Here is a 19417-nt window from a genome sequence, read left to right as displayed (position 1 = left end):
TGTCCCTGACACCCAGCCGGAGTCTTATTCATGGGCATGGTGTTCAAACCGGTGCCATAGTACACAAAACTTCTGTATCTTGGTGGGCGTATACTAATTAATGCTGCAGAATGGAAGTCCAAAAGAGAATGTGTTGCAAAGCCATCTGAATTATCAAAACTACCAATGCGACATTACAAATGTCAACCTACCGCCCCAAAAGAGAAGGTAAGCTGTCTGCATGAATGCATGAAATGCTTTCCAGGTGGTAGCTTTGCACTCCGCGGTCCGGACCGCACAGTGAAATCTTGTCAATTCAAACTGCCAGTTTAGTTGAGCCACCACCTTAATCCCATGAACATGAAGTTTACCGCACAGACTTCTACCAATCCGACCATCGCATAATTAAAACAAAATTTCGTACCCTTTGAGTTCAACTTATCGAGAGCTGACTACCCGTTTAAGGGGGGAAGCTAGTCGTAGAAAAAAGATTTGTATTAATGAACTCACAATTATGAAATCTTCAGGGAACATGTATTTTTGCGTGCCAATTCCAAATATTGAATTCAATTTAATGTACAACAAGTGCTTGTGCACTTAATGCAGTATGTTATGTAACTTTTTGTGGAGAGCTTTAACAAAATTCTGCTGTAGGGAACTTGCTAGAATGCCGTCCGCTTGTCTTGACAACAAGCTATGCAATAAGGGTAACATTATTATCCTGCCTATCATAGAAATTGAGTTACAGCGTTTTGAACTTAGTACTTCACAAACAGGAAGAAAAATTTGTATTCCCGTTTCTGAAGTGACAGCTTCAAAATCCTATAACTCAACTTCTATGACAAGCAGGATGATTATTTTACCTTTATTGCATAGCTTAATGTCAAGAGAAACCAATGGCATGCATTCTAGCAAGTTCCCTGCAGCAGAATTTCTTGAAAGCTCTCCACAAAAAGTTACACAACATATTGCATAAGTGCTTAAGGAATTGTTGCACATGAAATTAACTGACATATTTGGAATCAGCATGAAAAAATACATGTTCCCTGAAGATTTCATAATTGTGACTTCATTAACAAAAATTTTTTTCTAAGAACCTCTTCCCCCCTTAAGCATAGCCTAACATTGCAGGCGTTCACTCTCAACTATGGCACGCACATCTTTTTTCTTCTTTTGAACCACAAGCGCCACCTGCAACACAAATAGTTTTGTCAACCTTTGGGAGCTACATGTGCTAGAATTTTCATCCAATCCTCTTATGCTACTCGTGGCAGCAAGCACAGCCATTTGGATGTCAAAAGAGAAGGGAAAATTACTCCGTTCAAGTACAAGACAGATGAAATATTCGTTCAGACTATCTTGTGACAATGCTAATCAAAGCTGAAGTTTCAGCTGAAGTGCAGTGTAGCAACAACGGAGAACACCTTGCTCTCTTGTTTCCAGCTTTGCTTGAATGGTTCTGGTTCTAGAGCACTTGGTAACCCCAGTTTCCCAAACACAGACAGCTTGAGGCATTAAGAAAGGAGCCTCCCCATTGGTGCAAGTGTGAGAATGACCCAGTAATGTCGCTTAGAAAGGATGCCCTTGGGATGATGCATTCAGTGCTGATACCAGGAACTGTAAAATACAAGCTTCCAATGCTGCAGCAGTTTCCTATAGGAATGAATGATACCATGACCATCTACAGCTCATTACAAAATGGCTAGTCCTGCTCAATGACATTAACTAGGATGTGTAGTGTAAATTAGCACCATGAGAGGCCGCTGGTATGCAAAACCACAGAGCCAGGTTTCTCGCCCGTCTTTCAGTAGTTAGAGGTGAAAATTGTTTGAGGAAAGGAAGAGAACAATTTAAAATTGTTTTTTGAGGAAAGGAATGACGCAGTAATTGTCTTGCATCTCCATGGACACCCGAACCCTCGCTGCAAGGGAAGGAAGACCAAGAAGAAAGAGAGAAATGGTAGTGGAGGGCTCCGCAGTAATTTCAACCATCCAAGGATCTTTAGCATGCACTGACATTGCATAGCACACAGGCATCTGTGTTTCCCCTCCACTGAAAGGCGGCCGTGGCGGCAGGGTTCGAACTCCGGGAACTCCAGCTCAGTAGCTGAGCGTCCCAACCACTGGGCCCGTTTTCAAATTCTCCCGCCGCCCACATGCATAAAACCCAAAGCAAAACACACAACAGCAGTAGCATCGCTACAATTCCACTCTCTTTTATTTTCAGTTGCGTGCGCTGCACAAATAGCAATGTAAAACATGTCATTTACAATTAGCAATGCTGTGTTCGTGTATACGGCTAGCACAAGAAGACAGGGGCAGGGAACGAGGTATGAGTGCAGTTTCTGCGATGGTAATAGGCAAGGGGGCACAGAAATTGGTCAAAAAAAAAAAAAGAGATCGGGTATGTGAACATGATTTCCCCCGCTCTCTCTCCCTCCCCCTTTTTTTAAGTGTGTAAGGCAAACAGAAAGCAAAGAGCACCTTCTTTTGGTGGGACGCAGGCTTGACTTGTCTTTGTTTCTCTTATCTCGCCTCGTTCTGCGACTCCGTGCCGGAACGGGGCGAGTGAAGGTGCTTCTCTGGCCTTCATCCACGCGATGCGCTTCCGCCAATGCTTGCCTGGTTGCTGCCAGCTCTCATCTGTGGGCAGGAACACGGAAGAGATGTTTCGAAGCATGAGAGGTCTAGTCAGTGCGATACTTCGTCCACCGCTCTGCAACCGCTCTGTCGCAAACGTAAAATTTTTTTCTGTTTTCTCCCCATGGCTCTGCACCGCGTACTCTGGCCTTTTTTTAATGTTATCCCTAATCAGCTGCTCTTGCAGCAATTCCTATCTTGATACCGCAATGCCTTGCCGTTATTGATTTTCCCGTGTCCCCCGTTAATAGCTTCCGGCACGCAGCCTTTTCACCTTCTGCGACTGGTGTCTGGCTTTATCGCGCATAAGCGTTAAGGCTCTTGTGCACCAAACAAAGGGTTAAAGAACTCCCGACTGTTGCGTTAATGGACTCGTAGTTTTTTAAACGTTAGCCTGTTTCTGGCATTTCCTTCTTTTAGGAACCCAACAACTCATAACACGTCAACTACTGCATTTTCTCTGAAGAGCGAGTTGGGGTGGAAAGCAATGTGTTTGCTGTGAACGCCTAATGTGAAATGATCTTTTTCTTGGATCAGACCAGAGCACTCTGGAATGACCGTGGCCACGCATGGCACTGCCTTTGATGTTTGTGGCAGTCTGTATTTCAGAAGTGCTAGGTTGAAGGTCTCTAGCTGTCGTTAAATAGAGTATGGCCGAGAGCAATGGGCATGCCCAGCTCAATGACGGCCAAATGCACTGGGTACGAGCATCGCCAGTTGTTTCTTTCACTGTGGAGCCACAAGTTTGCCCTAATAAATAGCTTATCGCCAGGTTCTTCACCTGTATGCCCGCAGCTCTGGTGATTACCATGCAATTGATTACCAGCCTACATCTAATAAAATGCTTTTGTACAACCTGATGCATGATCATCACAGCATCCCAACGCCTGAAATTCTGGGCCGATAGCCAATTTCAAGAGACTGTGTGATGCAATGTGGTAGCCAAATGTTCTTGCGCATAGGAACATGTACAGCACTCTCTCTTCAAGATGAACTTGAAAGGACTAGAAAATTTGCTCATCTCATCAGAAGTTTGGCTAAACAGAAGTACCCCTAAAATAGAGATGGTGAGCATGCTAGGTACGTCCATATATAAGCTGTATGGAAATATGTATATATAAACGCCTTTCAGAGAGAGGAAATTAAAATAAAAAAAAATTAATGCATCATATATGAAGTAAGCTAAAGACTTGAGAGCATGAAACAAGCTTGCGTTATTCGACTTTGAAACTGCATAGGTTTAGCGTTCTTTTTTTTTCCCTCACTAGCCCACAGCAGCTGCTACACTTTTTTTTTTCAGATTTTTGATCTCCATCCTGTTCCGAGCACTGTGAAGCTCCCCAGCAGGTGAGCTGGGCGTCCCTCTCATCTTGCTCCCTCAGCCGTAAAGCTGTTACCAACTCTACAAGCAGGCATACCATGAGCTTTTTCATCCGCCACAGGTAATGCGCGAGGCGACGATGCCGTGTCAGCTGAAAATGTGGCCTCGTGGAGTTTTCCAGCTGGAAGTCAACGAGTGGGTGCGATCTGTGCACATGCACCTTTTAGTCTGTTGGAGTATGCAATAACGCAGCACGCAATGCCAAGACCTGATAATGCAGGCGCGATGGTGCCCTGCCTTTTCCGCACCGGCAAGAAAGCTGTTCGATTATTCGAGCCATTGTTTATGTCCCAGCAAGTCTGAAAATTCGGTCAGCTGATTGTTTGTTCATTTGTGTGCGTGTGTGTAAACAACTCTTCAGACAAACCAGCAGCATGAAACGTATTTCAAAGCAACCCATGCTACAACTTTCTTGCAAACTTCAAATTCAGCTGATACAGTACAGCACGACATGAGTAAAACTGCCTCTCAGCCTTCATAAGTTGCCAGCACGTATTGTGCAGAAATGGCTATCCTGCCATCTAGAGCCAGCTGTTCACCCCATTCTTTTTTGCAACAAATACAGGCCTCACAAGCCTGCTTTCAGTGGTTGCAATGTTTGCAGAGTCACATAGGAAAATATTCGCCACGCAGTTACCAAGGCCATTAGTACTATACTAACCTAATCTACCACAAGAAACCACAGAACGTGGGTATCACCTATTCTAAAGCAGTCTGTAACGGCAGACTTCTAACTAAAGTTGCCGAAATAAATAGGCCAGGAAAAGCAGATGCCCTGGGGAGATTGACTCTGTTCACAAAAAAGAGCACCACAGTGTGATGCTGCAGGCACTGAGCAATCAAGGTTTGGCATCTCAACGAACGCGTTCAAATAGGCCGCCGTGATGCTGGCTGTTATTAGAAGATCTGTCAACATGTACAGAGCCACCCATAAAAGAGATGCCATACCTCTTTGTGCAAAGCTGCACACCATGCCCGCCTCGTTACAAACTGGAGTCGCTAAAGTATGCGGGTAGCACGAATTCGTGAAAAAAATTTAAACAAAGACGCGGACGCGAGGGTGAACAACAGCAGTAACAACAACAACAACACAGAGATCCAAGGTGACTGCAGAAGAGCGTCCAACAACAACAAGAGTGGCATCAGCCCACCTGTGCGTCAAGACGTGAGACTCTGGGGGGTGCCGCTGCCTTTTTCCCCGAGCGAAGCCGCTGCATTCTTCGCGCGGCCCATTCAATTACATCACACTTTACACACAACACTTGGCAAAAAAGGCACAACATTTTCCTTTCAACAAGAGCTAGAAAGCAAAGAAAAACAAAGCAGCACCACTTGCAAACTCTAGCACGACGATTGAAAAAAAAAAGAAAAGGCACAGAAAGAGTTCAACGAGGAAGTTTGTGAGAGCGCTACAATAAGATTCTGAAGGTGCGATCACTTAGCAGAGGCGCTGATAAGGCTGTAGCCCGAGTTTTGAGCGCTTACAACGAAATATAGTTACGCTAGTGTGTCAAACGTCATTGTGGCGTTAATGGGAATTCAAGAAATAGTTTGGGTAGAGGCAGTGCTGTGAATGTGATGCAAGCCGTTCATGCTACGGTGTTGAGTCAGACTCAATACGTTGTGCAGCACCTACACAAATAGCACAAGCTTTAAATCTTCTAGAGCGTTTACACGTCATGTGCTGCTGCCTCCAAATATCAGTGAGCGACAGTGCTTAAAGTCCAGCTCGTACAGCAGCGATAACATGAAAAGAAATTGCCCAAACATAAGAAGAAAGATGTACACTGATATCTAGTACTTGTGAACAGTTCTTACTGTGACACTCACATCTGGTAGCGCATTATTCTACATATTCCCTCAGCTAACACAGCAGAATCCCGCTGTTACGTTCCTGTGTGCTGCATTTTCTTGCCTGCTACATTTTCCTGAGCCAGTCCCGTTCTGGTTCCCATACCCATGCAACGCAAGCTCAGCTGTTAAGCCACAATTGTGGCACACTTGTGGCAGCATTCCCACATGGTATGTTGCGGATACCTCGTCGCGGCAGTGCTTTACCCAGTGCTAGCATTATGACAAGACTGCGCTTAACGGCGACGACGTGCTTGCCAAGACTAGATTCTACACTCCATCGGCGCCTAACCACTGCCATGATGCTCGGTGGCTTCCGGCGCCATGCAGACACCATGCACGCTTACGGGACGTGGAAATTTTTTTTCACCTGTTGGCAAAGCTGCATTGTCGCCGTGACAGGAGTGTGACCAATCAAAGGTGCAAAAACGACACTACGATTGGCAGACAGCATGCGGGCAGCACTGTATACGATGCCATTGCATGGGTCGGCTCCAAGGCTTTTGCTTCTGCCATCTGCTTTTTTTCTCGTCGCCTGCTGCTCAAAAGAAGCAAATTTCTACATTCTAACCAATGAGGATTGAATAGGATTAATGTTGCTGTCAACAGCGCGGAAGCACCTGTACTCCGCAACTTTGCCCACTTTGCCTGTGCCCCCTTACTTTCACCAAGAGCTGCTCAGGCAGACAGAGATATCATGGGGCAAGTTTTGCACACGCAGAATGATTGTGAGAGCCACAATGCCTCACCAATTTCAAAGAAGCGTTACTGCACAGGCATGAAATATAACAAGAGCGACAGACAACAATGTGCCATTTTTTTCTCGCGCTGCGTTCGGCTACTTCGTATCCCAGCCTTTAATTGGCAATCCCATAAAAACATAACAGCGGGATTCCACTGTAGTAACAGTTTAGCTCGTATTCCGCGGTTATCACAAGTTATTACAAGCTAAGGCAATAAAGCTAGCTACCTTCAATACAGAACCACGCTATTCACGGATGCTGAGATGAAGAATGCCAATGCCTGAGCTTGCACGCTGAAAACAGCAGGCGCCATCCCAGAGCGCCCACGTACGCTACCAACAACAAGAACATGCAGACAAAGTGACCCCCGCGGGAGACGTCATTCTGCCCGCCCGAAAGATAACAGATCGCTTCACCTGTGATCCTGCGCAGCATCTTGCCCGAGACAACAGAACTTACTTGTGAAACAGCGATCAAGGCACACTTGAGCACGGATTGTACATGGTCACGCAAAATGTTTGGGGCAGAGTCAAACGTTTGGTGCCCAGGGAAGCACCAAAACCTGCCACCTCTGAAAGTAAGAGCCCACTGCTTCAGACGTTTGCGCAGAAAAGTTACCATTTCTCGAATGAACCCAGTTCCGCTACCCTTGCAACATGCATTTGAGTCATGCAGTGATACAACCCCCGACCCCAGCACATTAGTTTGAACGCATACTAAGCCCCATGTTTGATACACCCTATAACCCAGCTGCATGCCTGCTCCCCGTTAGGCTTATCGAAGCCCTCTTCTTTCTTCGTAGTTAATTCTGGCCCACCATTCCTGCAACCAATAAGTCGTAGTAGACCTTTCCATCTAATACTTAGATAAAAAAATGATGGCTGAAATAACTTTATATCTAATACTTTAATAACAAAAATTATGGCTGAAATAACTGGCATTAAAGCTAGCAATTTTCTTAGAACAACACACATTCGAATTCATTCCACTGCAATGTCCTGAACAGACGTGTTACCAATGAGCACCACTGTGCCTTGTAATAAAAATGCATTAAAAAAAAGAATACTTCCCCAATTATGTGGCTATCAGGATTATCAGCTGCTATCAGAAACTTGACACAAAGTTCACAACCAGCGTTGTGCACCTGCCGCTAATCCGCGCCACGTTTCATGCATTAAGTGGTTATGCAAACACTAGGATAAGGAAGACATCTGGATCCACAATTCGTTTTGCAGCTGTTCCCACAACCGCTTCAAAATTAGAAAAGACCAGTAAAGAAAAAAAAAAAGTTAAGAGAGGAATGCCACCACGATGGCGCGGAAGTGTTCCGAGCGCAAGCAATAACGGCACTGTGGCAACAGAGCCCGAGACAATGGCGCGCCACCCTAGGCGTAATGTTGTTGTGTGGTATAGGCCATACCTGGTGAATTACTCGCCTGTTACTCAAGAACCCTCGCTCCGAAACGCTCGCTCGAGATGGGCTCCTCCGCCGAAGGGAGAGGGGTAAAGTCGCAAGAAGAACACGGCGGAAGGAGGCACGGGCAGGTCTCTGTGTCTTCAGCCTCTCTCTCACCGGCCTGTTCAGTCAACAGCCAAACTGCCGACCCCACCCGACAAACAACCCCACCCGACCCTCGTTGCAGCACACACAAAACGAAAAAAAGAGAGACTGTACAACCCACGGGTAGAGAGCAATCCCCCACACGCAAGGAAGAAAGGGGAATCGGGAGAAAATGAAAAATGGAGATGATGATAATGAACAGGGACAAAGAAAGGAAGGAGAAAAAAAAAAACGAAAGTAGAGAGGAGAGACACATAGGGACGGGCAGTTTCCTGCCGCGGTGACACCTACCTGTTATCCCGAGAAACTCACTTGTCATCTCAGTGACGGGGGCTCGAGTCACCATTGCTCACTGAAACAGACAAAATAAAAAATAGGATGGCAATTACATAACTAGTAATGAGGAAAAACAGAGCTTTGGCATGCAATGCTGACTGCACAGAAATATGCAGTCCATGCGAGATGTACCTGTGGGGTCCCCACCACTCTTATGCACAAACATGAAACTACCGTATTTACTCGCATAATGCTCGCACCCCCCACATTGGCTATCAAAAATTGGAAAAATTTTTTTTCCCCGCGTATTCATCGCACCCCCAAAATTACTGCCGCGAGCCGTCTGCTTGTCGTAGCGATCGCCATCTATTGACTGCGGCCACAACTAACTGCCATGGTTGGGCGCGCGTGCTACTAGGCGGTGGTACTGTGCTATCATCCGCTACCACCGCCGCTACCGCTCATCCACTCACCACCGCTACGCCATTTTGCGAAGGTGTCTCCAGCTCTCCGGTGTCTCATAGGCCTCGTTTGCCTTGTTTGCGTGTTGCACCGTACTCTTTGTGCCGCTTCGCCATGGGACGCTACGCAAGCTACACAGCTGCTTTTAAGCTAAAAACTATTGAGCATGCATTAGAACATGGCAACCGCGCCGCCAGCAGACACTTCGGCGTCGAGTTTTGCGTCCGGTATTGGAGACGGCAGCCCGACGAACTCAAGACGACTGACTGGTAAGAAGCGCCGGGCCTTCCGTGGACCGAAGACTGGGAAATTTCCTGCCGTCGAATCCTCTTTACTGGAATATATCAAGGCTCGACGAGCGGATGGGTGTGCTGTGTCGATTGATTTGATACGGAACCAGGCGCTCGTAATCGCAAGAAAGGAGGGCATCCCGGTGCAAGACTTCCGCGCTAGTAACGGGTGGGCCACCCGATTTATGCGGCGCAATGGATCTCGCTCAGGAGGCGAACGACGCTTTGCCAGCGCCTGCCCGCAGCCTATGAAGAGAAAATAGTGGACTTCCATCGATTCGTTATCAGGATCCGGCAGGAGAAAAACTTCTTGCTCTCCCAGATAGGGAATGCGGACCAAACTCCGCTGAATTTCGATATTCCCAGCAGCAGGACAGTCGAACAGACAGGAGCTCGGACTGTGCACGTCAGGACTACAGGTGCCGAAAAAGAGGTGCACGGTCATGCTAGGCGTGACGGCGGACGGGCGGAAGCTCTCGCCGTACGTCATTTTCAAGCGGAAGACCCTCCCGAAAGGAAAGCTCCCCCCTGGCATACACGTGCGCGTCCAAGAAAAGGGGTGGATGACTGCGGCCCTTATGGTGGACTGGGTGAAGACTGTGTGGGGGCGGCGACTGGAAGCGCTTCTTTTTCCGTCGATAGCTTTCGGGGCCATCTTCAAGAGTCGGTTCGGGCGAAGTTCAAGGAACTGCGCACGGACCTGGCTGTTATACCCAGCGGCCTCACATCAATGCTACAGCCTCTTGACGTATCTTTGAACAAGCCATTTAAAGATAACGTCCGGAGGCTGTAAGCAGAATGGATGGCCGAAGGTGAACATGCTCTGACGCCGGGCGGCAAGATCAAAAGACCGTCCGTGGAGCTGCTGTGCAGCTGGGTATCAGAGGCATGGGGGATGATTGATGTAAACATGGTGGCCAGAAGCTTCAAGAAAACAGGAATTTCAAACGCCCTGGATGCGACTGAGGACCACCTGGTGTGGGACGACGAAGAAGCATCGGAAGATGAAGAAACCATCGATTCCAGTGTCGACACGGACTTTGATGAAGAGTAGAATTGCCTGCAGGACGTACGCAACGCGAGTAGTGACGGGGAGGTTGCGCGCGGCAAATAAAGTGCTTTAGCAGCTTGAGCTTACGTTCACCATGTACTTTCATAACGAAGGTAAGTTACGCTTGAAAGTAATGTTTTCGTTATATTTACAATTGCGGACCTGACAATCCTGATCTTGCACCCATTCAACTTTGCATTTAACACTCCGAAACATTTGCTTGAAAATTTTCCCCGCATAATTATCGCACCCCCAAGCTTCGCGTTGATTTTCAGGGAAAAAAAGTGCGAGGATTACGCAAGTAAATACGGTAATACAAACGTGCCTTTGCCGCGTGGCAGCCAGGCTGACCAGCCTAATAAGTGAGAAAGCAAACTACCGACGACCCTATAGTGTCGGATTTTGGCGCGACACACACTTTGAAGGTTATCGAGTTTCCTCTCGTGATGTCCACCGCTAACCAGGAAGGCGACAGTCAGCACGAGCGAGCCGGTAAATGGCACGCAGTTCAAATCATCCTTAGCAGAACCGATATCAGTGCCAATAAACATTTTTTTTTTCTAACACATGGAACTCCATGCACCTTGTTGAGAACGGACACCAGCACGGCGCTTACTAACTGCGGCTGAGCCGGCCATTCCGGATGGCCATTTTTGTAAACAGAGGTTGACTTCTAAGCGGCAAACATACACTAAATAGTACCTGAAAGAGATAAACAAGGGTGCTCACCCCTATAGGATGAGCTACGGTGAGAGTCACGATCGCGATGCTTGTCCCGATCGTGGCCTGATGACCGCGACTCCCGCGAGTCTCTGTGCGAACTCCGCTCGCTCCTGCTGCTGCCCCGGTCATCATCGCGTCGACTGCTACTGCTCCGTTCATCGTCTCGCCGACTACTACTGCTCCGTTCATCGTCTCGCCGACTGCTGCTCCGTTCTTCGTCCCGGCGGCGATCCTTTCGCCGCTCCTCCTCCCGTTTGCGGTCCTCATCACGCTTGCGATCGTCGTCCCGTTTGCGGTCTTCCTCCCGTTTGCGGTCTTCCTCGCGCTTGCGGTCTTCCTCGCGCTTGCGATCGTCGTCCCGCCGGCGATCTTCGTCCTGCCGGCGGTCTTCATCCCGTCTTCGGTCGTCGTTCCGCCTCCGGTCATCATCCCGCCGGCGGTCTTCATCGCGCCTGCGGTCTTCGCGAGGCGATCGGCTTCTGTGCCTCTTTTCGTCACGCTCTCGTCGGTCGTCCCGCAGCGGATCGACGCCTCGCCGACCGCGAGTTTCTTCTTCCTCGCGCCTCCGTCGGCGCTCCCTTTCGCGTTCCCGCTGCTTCTCCTTTTCCTCACGTTCCTTCTCTCGCCGATTCTGCGAGCGAAAACAAGAATTCTGCTTAGTCTTCTGCCAAAACATCAATGTGCTACAGAAGAAGCCACATACGAGTAGTGGTACTCCTCACTGGTCGTAACACAAGGCCGCAATGTGCTTAAAGCATGTCCACTCAGGATTTTAATTAGAGTTCCATTAAGGTTAAAGCAATCGGCAATTGAAATTTAAGCACCAAATTTTTTTCAGCGCAGTGAAGCACTTGCTGCCTAAGGTGCTCAATTCCACGACGGTTTTGTTTAGGAATGCAGTAGAACATTTTTACTGAGGATTTTGCGATCAGTGTATGCGCCGTTTTATGCACCCCAATGCTAGAAACCATTATCAGTGAGCACAATGGCAATTGCATGCCAAAAGTGATGCACAAAAATCTAATACAAACTTCACCTGCCAGACAGTAATTAGATAAGCTTTTTGTATACAGTAATGTCCATTTAATTTCGCACACCCAAAGCTATTATGGCACACACTGATGTACGCCTCGCTGATGAAAGCTTTCGTACACAGCAGTATTGCTTCACCCAAGAAATGTGAATCATTGTGGAGCCATCTAGTGAGAAAAGCTTAAAGCACATGAACAATGTGAAGGGAGCATTGCTCTTCATCAAAAGGCGTACTGGGAAGAGCGTAAATTAGAATAAAACATGACAAACACACATGAAAGATAAAGCACTGTGCACGTAACAACAAGTACTAAGAAGTGGTCAAGTGTTGGCCAAATGTGTAGGGTAATCTCCAAGGTGGAGGTTTAGTAGATGTACAATATGCGAGTAATTACTCATTGGCATCCGCCCAAGCACAGTCATACGACTACAAAGGAAAGCTACACAGCTTCCACAGAAACTTCGTAGTTAAATAAAAAAAAAATTTGTACTGGTCTGGGGTCTCCTTGAAACCCAGACCCAGGGCCAGGACAAATTTTTCTTTACCTACGAAGTTTCTGTGGAAGGTGCGCAAGATGGCATTTCAGTTTGTTTTATACGGTTTTCAACGTACAATTAAGATTATAAAACCTCATTCTTTGATACTGCAGTGCCCAATTCTATATGAGGCAAGGTCTTTTCACTTCCACCATAATCTCGTAACGCATTTTGGTCTATTGTCAGTCCCTTTAATCGCAGCTCAAACTCCTGTGCTTTTCCGAAGATGCAGAAAATTTTCCTTTCAATGTGTTACTGCTAGTGGACATATTTTCTGGAAGGCCTACACAGTGAATAAGCACAGGATAAATTTCCGAAGACTTGTTACCATGGCCAAACACAAGCTGCACATTTCACTCTGGCTAGTTAGCAATGCAAGCTTTAGCAGCAACCGCATGCTCCTCTGCTCTTGCACACATTGCTTTCATGTAGCAAACTGGATTATACTCCACACTGCACTGGTACACCTATACCCAGTTTCATACATCAGGTGCAATGCTGTCAAAGCTATAGTCGGACAGAACTTAGTCTGCAGTAGAGCTATGTCCACATTCGTGACCGCTGCACGCTGCACAGAATTCCTCCATGGCATGCCCGTTGTTAAAGTTTTTTTTGTGACCTGAACACGAATCATATCACAAGATGAAATTATCACCTCAAAAAATTTATTTCTCTGGCTTGTTTGATATAGACAAGCATTACAAAGCTGATTTCATTTGCTGTCGTGATTGGTAAGCAGTAATACAAGACCCAGCAAGCTATGGCCCACTGTAAACAACTGCTGTTGTTTTAAGTTGTGTGCTAATCGAGCGCTCTTGTTTCCGCTGACATCCACGATGAAAAAGTAGTGCGCTCCTTGTGGTGAGCGAGAAATAGTAAAAGCTTCGCCTGCAAGCTTATTACATGAAACATTTGGCTTGATTATACGTGCTCTCACTGCTGATGACAAGCTGTCACTTTCTCGTACGTTAGACCACAAAACAAGAGCGGAGTTAGGCGCCTCCCTAAATTTTTTCATGTGGACTACTTTTGTACCTTTCACAGCGTTGCACAGCATAGCAGCACAGCGCAGCACAGCAGCAACTGTTTCAAATAAATCAATCAATAATCAACACCACATCTGGTACTACCCAGCTGCCAGAGCTGCTCTTCCCACCATTAACAAAATGAAGTGCTGTTTTCTTCCTGTCTTGTGATCAGCAACTGAAAAAATATACACGTTGCAACCCTTGCCTGCAGGTCAGAACGAACTGAAGAAACATAAAAGATGAAGCCAGTAAAGATGAACGAGGACCCGAAGGTCACACAAAACAGGATGGGCTGCCGTCCCATCTCATGTGTCCATGTGTTTGTTCAGTTGCACTGGTTTCATCCGAAGCCTTGCGATGACCCAAGTAGCCCAAACTGAAATTTAGATTTTTGATTTGGAGAAGCTGCACCACAGAAGAGTTGTGCGCCAAGAGTGCTCACCTGACAAGACAAAAATGCTTCCTGCGCCATCCCATTACATACCGCATAGTGCAGCCAGGCTTCAAACTTCTCAACAGCCCGCTTTATGACAATACCTCTTGGATGCACAATGCCGGTGGGTACAATGTCTGCAGGCCACTCACCAGAATCTCCTCAACAGCCTCCTTGAGCTTGGCGTAGCCCATGTGCTGCTTGCCCATCAGGTGGTCGTCCACACGCTGTTGCGCATCGCCGACAATGAGGAAGGCCCCACAAATGTCACACACCTCCATCTGCTTCTCCTGGGCGGCCGCCAGCTCTGCCGTTTGCTGCATGGCACACAAAAGCAGCGCACGGGCACGCAATTCACAAACTCCGCCACAAACTGCAAAGCTCCTTACTCATGAATCAGATGCTCCTGGCAACAGTGCTAACGAAGATGTCATCATAAAGATATTTCCTTGAGGCACAACATATAAACGTGGTTTACAAGACCAACTTCCATCAGTCCGTAACTCTTCTTGATTTCAGAGATTAAGAATGCTGACCCCAATTATTGGCACAATGGCAAGAGCAGCTGACACATCTGATGAAACAAAAGGAATTTGGCTATCAGTAACTACGCCAGGGGTTCTCATCTTTTTGAGCCCCAGGGAAACCCACTGAATTTTAAAAGAGGTGCTGAGTGGGTGACCGAAATAAAGAGAGGGCAGGTTGAGACCAAAGTACCGAATTTTTGTCTGCCAGTCGCCACTCCAGCAATGACGTCCCAGAAGCACAGTGCCACAACTACAGTGCCACACAACAATCCCACACATGTACAATATTCTTGGGCAAAAATTTTGAGTACTGGTTAACTGTAAAGTACTGTAATGGAAATATTGAATGCAACGATCCATTCTTCCGATGTGTAGCAAAATCTCTTTTGAAGTTTTTTCGTCACTTGCATCGAGCAGTTAAGACTACCATAGAAAACCAAAGGGGAACGCTTTTGACAATAACAAAAACGTCAATAAATGCAAGCCTGTCGACGGGAGATCTGCGGATATATTGATTGTTATGGTGAAATCTTACAATAGATGAAAATAGATGAGGTGTTCATAAACTCAATTCCCGTTAGAAAAATGCTTTTGTGCAGAATTGTTGTGCACGGATGTGCCAAACAAACCCTAGTACAAGTGCGAAGGAGCCCCAGTGCCGACAATACTCCCAGAGCACCACAATGACCCCAGAGCAACTGTGCAACAGACAGTGCCGCACTACACTGCCAGTGTGGCACTACAATAAAAAAATATATATATTTTAGGACTAAGAACAAAATTTAAGAAAAAAGTGTCCCAGCCTGCACCACAATGACAGGGGTGCTGCACTGCAACTGCCCCAGAATGAGCCACTACAACTGCGTAACACTCCCAGTGCCGCCTCACAACAGCTCCACTAACACAGCGTGGCAACCACAGTGGTACCAAACACCATTCTCACCCGTAGCCAGTGTGCCTTGTCCGAGTCCTTGTCCATCGACTTGCGCTCATCTTTGAGCTGGTCGCACAGCTTCATGATGGCCTGTGCCTCCTCCACTTTTCCCTCACAGCCCAGCTGCTCCACCTGCTGGAGGAGGCCCTGGATGCGCTCGTTCAAAACGATCACCCGCTCGTCTGTGGGCGCCGCAGGCTCCTTCGTTTTGATCACCAGGCCACCCTGCACCACCGTTTCAGGGTCACGCCAAGCACAGCACACACAAAAGCCACACACCCTGGTTGTTGTAGTTAGCAGGCCCTTTGGCTACAACTATTTGCGTCTCTTTCCTCGCATGCCGGATGGCAACTCAATTAAATTTCAGTGAACTCCGTATATAGGACATTATTCCTTTAAAATTAAGCTAATATGACTATCTTAAAAGGGTACACATGTCTAATTTTTGGTTGTATGTTTTAATTCTTTAGTCTGGTGTTCATGTTTACTCTTTTTTTGATACTCAATCTGTACATTTGAGGATCACCTCTGACGTATTCACTTTAATTTAATGGCCCCTCACACAACTCCCGTGCCAAGTTCTGGGGTGCCTCCTTAATAAAAACTGCAACATAAAACCGTGGAATAACACAACAAATCATTTCTGACTTGGAGGTATGCAGAGTTTAATGTCCTGAGCCTAAAAAAATGAGGTATGAGAGGTACTGTAGTAGAGATGAATCACCCCATAATGCCTATGCCCGCTACGTAATTTTATTGAATTTTTTCTCTCACGTTGTTTTGGTTTCAACAACCAAATGGGTAAAAACTTAGGTGGTATGAGATATAAAAATTCCACTCAATCGCTGCTTTGCCATTTTCATTCGTTCCACCTCCTAAGCCAGAGAGTCCCAAAAGCCGACATGAGAACATATAAACAAGGAGCTATAATATCGGAACTTTTTTTAGGCCTCGCGTGATCTCAAGCCAACTGAGATGCCGCAGCCACCGTTTGGCTGCTGAAACTAAAATAACACGAAAGAAAAAAATTCAATTATAAATTAATTTTGGAAAGAAAGTGCACGAGGTGAATTTACCTTAACTAGAGTCTTGAGCATCCCTATAAAGAACGAACACAAAACCGAAATTTGGCACCTGTATCCGTTCAAGTAGTATATAATACGAGACAGACTCTAGTTCACGTGCAAGCAAATGGGTATGGCACATCACATACCTCCTGGTTGCTGAGCGACAACCGTTGCCGTGCCCTGCGGATACGCTTTTCGACATCCGAGAGCATCGACTGGCAGAACTGAAGAAAGGCTTCCTCGTAGCCTTCTTGTCGGTACCGAGGACTCTCCTCGTACCTAGACAACGCAGCAGAAAAGGGCAGAGCAAATATAAAGCCACATTCTGTTCCTACCCGGACCACTCTTCCCCCCCACCTGATTGGCTGGGAGAGTACAATGCCAGTACAAAGTCTGCATGTTTGCATTGGGTTTTATGGAACAACCGTGCACCAAACACAGAGTTCGAAATGTCTGTTAGTTGCGCTCAAGGACTGAAAGTTTGCATAAAAGTTGTAATTTATTTAACACGTTTCTTTCTTCCAGGAGCCTAAACACACAAGATCTAGAAATGCAGTCACAGAATTCGTCCAATTCAAGATTGTTTCTTCTCCCAAACATAAGCTAGGGTGAAAGGGAAAGACATAAAATAGCATGAAATCCTTTTTTACCAGTTTTTCAAGGACTGAGCAAAAAAAAAAAAGGCAGTTTAAAGCAATGCTGCCCATGCATGCTTTTGTCGTTTTGTTGTTTCGCGAGTATGAAACTGTGTGTGTTTAATTTGAAGAGTACATAAAATCACTTGGATAAAACGTTCTCAGTGTTGGCGCAACTCCCATTCTCATGACAGCAGTTTCACAAAGTGGATATTTCATCTCGTCTTCATGTTGCCTACTTTCTTATTCCAAGTAGCCAGCCATTTACCACGCTCTAGTTGGACATATGTAAAATTTTGCATAAGACAGCACATGCCTTTTCTTTTTCCAACCAAATTTGAACTGTCATGGCTAGATTAAAAGGACATCATCCATCACCTACTCTGACACTGTCCTGTCATAATCAAGAAAGACAGATTAAAGAAAGAGCCTTTTATTTTTATCTTCTATGCGTGCAGCCATTTTAATTAAAGACAAAGAAAAACATGGTGTGAACATGCTGGCCAATTATAGTGCTGGTGATTGACATCCGTTTTGCAGTGGATGCACTTCGACTAACATTACCTAATAAGATAAGTTCACTGCTATTTAACGTGTCCACATGAAAGCAAACAGATTTAGTGATGAGTTTAAGCGACAACTAGCTATTAAAAGAAAATCAGAACAAGATCTTCATCCAACCCATTTACATGTCATGGCAGCAACAGAACATGTGTGTGTGGCTTCCAGTGCTTTCTTAATCCAAACTAGACAAAAGGGAAGCCACATTTGCATGGCAAAGTTTCAAAGTTGGTGGTACACAAAACAAAAACTTGCTGCTTGCAAAACGTTACACCCAGGAACCTAATCCTATGACATTACAATACCGAAACAAGTGTCTCAGAATCGGCACACGCGTAACATGAACCTTCAATTAGAGGATCGCTGAAACATCGAACACATCACACAGCATCCAAGCATGTCGCCATGTTCTAATCACTCTACTGTTACTACGCATGCATGCAAGTGATAACACGAGAGACTATCTGATGGAGACAAAAAAAAGGAGTCTACAAATGGAGCAAGGTTAAATAGAAAACGTACTCTCTCTTCAGTCTGTCATCGTGAACTTTGTTGCACGGGCCCAGATCTGCCTTGGTGTTCACAAACAGGTCATTCGGACAAAACTTTGCCAGAAAGTGCTTGCAGACCTGCGGTAGATGCAAACGCAGCGTTAAAGAGCACGCACCGTTCCGAACGGATGTTCGCGACCACCCGACACTCGAGAGGCGTATTTTGGTACGTTGACGCGATGCCGTCAAATGAGCGCTTCCTCTGACTGCGAGGCACACAAGAGAATGAGCTAGTTCGGTTTACTTTCGTTAGCCTTATTACTTTCAAAGATCACAAGCTTGACTCCTTATGCGCGGATAGTAGCACCGCCCTAGCAAAAGAGGCTGCGGTGCGTCGGAACACCGGAACCGGAGCAGTGGCAGTGGGTGCGCGCCTAACATGTTTGATATCCGAGTGATGATGGCGTCGTGCTATCACATTCACGCCGTCTCCAAGCCGAGCGCGCACTGCGAGATGCGTCGAAACTTTGCCTCTGGTCGCGGCATCGCATTGAAGCACGGCCGAGGACCGGTTATATCACTGTAAGAAGATACGGCGCACTTCGCGCACCTCCAAACCGGCAAGAAAAAGCAGAAAGAAAAAGTCCCGAAGGGCACCACACGTTCTCAGCAATGCTATCTCATTCTCCGTACATGCGAACGATAAACGAAGGAAGCAGCATCGTGGCTTACGTCGGGATCTTCCCAATTGCAAGTGTTTTTCTTCTCAGCGGGCGCGAGATTGCGATCCCGGCCCATTAATTCGTCGAGGAGCTGTTTCGCAGAGGCGAGCGCCATTTTCAACCACAAAAGACGGAGCTGGGGCAAAAACCGTCGCTGCGGGCCTGCAATTTGTCAGCAATCAACGCGCGAACGCGTTCGCGATGGTCGCCACCAGTGTAGTGCGCTACGACAACTATGACGTCACAGATTTTTGTAGTCAGAACAAGAATGCTGGCGCGCCTATTCTAGTTCATTACTTTCGCCGCTAGGAACGAAACGTTAGGAGTGGCTTGGCGCTAGTCAAAATCTGTTGCTAGAGTCGCTAAAAAAACTGGCATTTTTGCGACGTCTGGCTAATATCTACCTGCACAACTTTCCGCATCTTGGAGTTGATTATAATTACTGAATATGAATATGCACCAAATAGAAACGGCGAAGACCACTTTCGGTTTCG

General features: G+C 46.6%; 1 protein-coding gene across 3 annotated transcripts; it reads right to left on the bottom strand.

The window, feature by feature from the left end:
* Nucleotides 1-2178: 2178 nt before the first annotated feature.
* On the bottom strand, nt 2179-19085 carry LOC144101150 (luc7-like protein 3). Of its 3 annotated transcripts, XR_013307944.1 has the most exons (9): nt 18934-19085; nt 18233-18339; nt 16661-16793; nt 15457-15672; nt 14139-14303; nt 10963-11587; nt 5762-8506; nt 5151-5690; nt 2179-2621 (listed from the first exon to the last, which is right to left on the bottom strand). XR_013307944.1 is itself a non-coding variant. In XM_077634189.1 (8 exons), the coding sequence occupies exons 1-7, from the start codon at nt 19036-19038 to the stop codon at nt 8475-8477; spliced, it is 1383 nt and encodes a 460-aa protein (XP_077490315.1). In that variant the 5' UTR covers nt 19039-19085; the 3' UTR covers nt 2179-2621; nt 8446-8474. The 3 variants fall into 3 exon arrangements, 1 of the variants encoding a protein (XP_077490315.1); XR_013307943.1 differs by having other exon boundaries at nt 5151-8506; XM_077634189.1 differs by lacking the exon at nt 5151-5690 and having other exon boundaries at nt 8446-8506.
* Between the last annotated feature and the right edge of the window lie 332 nt (nt 19086-19417).

The sequence above is a fragment of the Amblyomma americanum genome, chromosome 8 (assembly GCF_052857255.1).
Source record: "Amblyomma americanum isolate KBUSLIRL-KWMA chromosome 8, ASM5285725v1, whole genome shotgun sequence".
Taxonomy (NCBI): domain Eukaryota; kingdom Metazoa; phylum Arthropoda; class Arachnida; order Ixodida; family Ixodidae; genus Amblyomma; species Amblyomma americanum.
This window is presented reverse-complemented; position numbering and strand designations above follow the sequence as displayed.

What these genes read in the sequence shown, in the direction of transcription:
- LOC144101150 (XM_077634189.1), bottom strand. Translation starts at nt 19,038, where the DNA reads ATGGCGCTCGCCTCTGCGAAACAGCTCCTCGACGAATTAATGGGCCGG. An exon ending in GCAATTGGGAAGATCCCGAC is followed by an intron (nt 18,340 to 18,933) that starts GTAAGCCACGAT and finishes CATCTACCGCAG; the next exon opens with GTCTGCAAGCACTTTCTGGC. An exon ending in ACAAGGCACACTGGCTACGG is followed by an intron (nt 14,304 to 15,456) that starts GTGAGAATGGTG and finishes TGTGCCATGCAG; the next exon opens with CAAACGGCAGAGCTGGCGGC.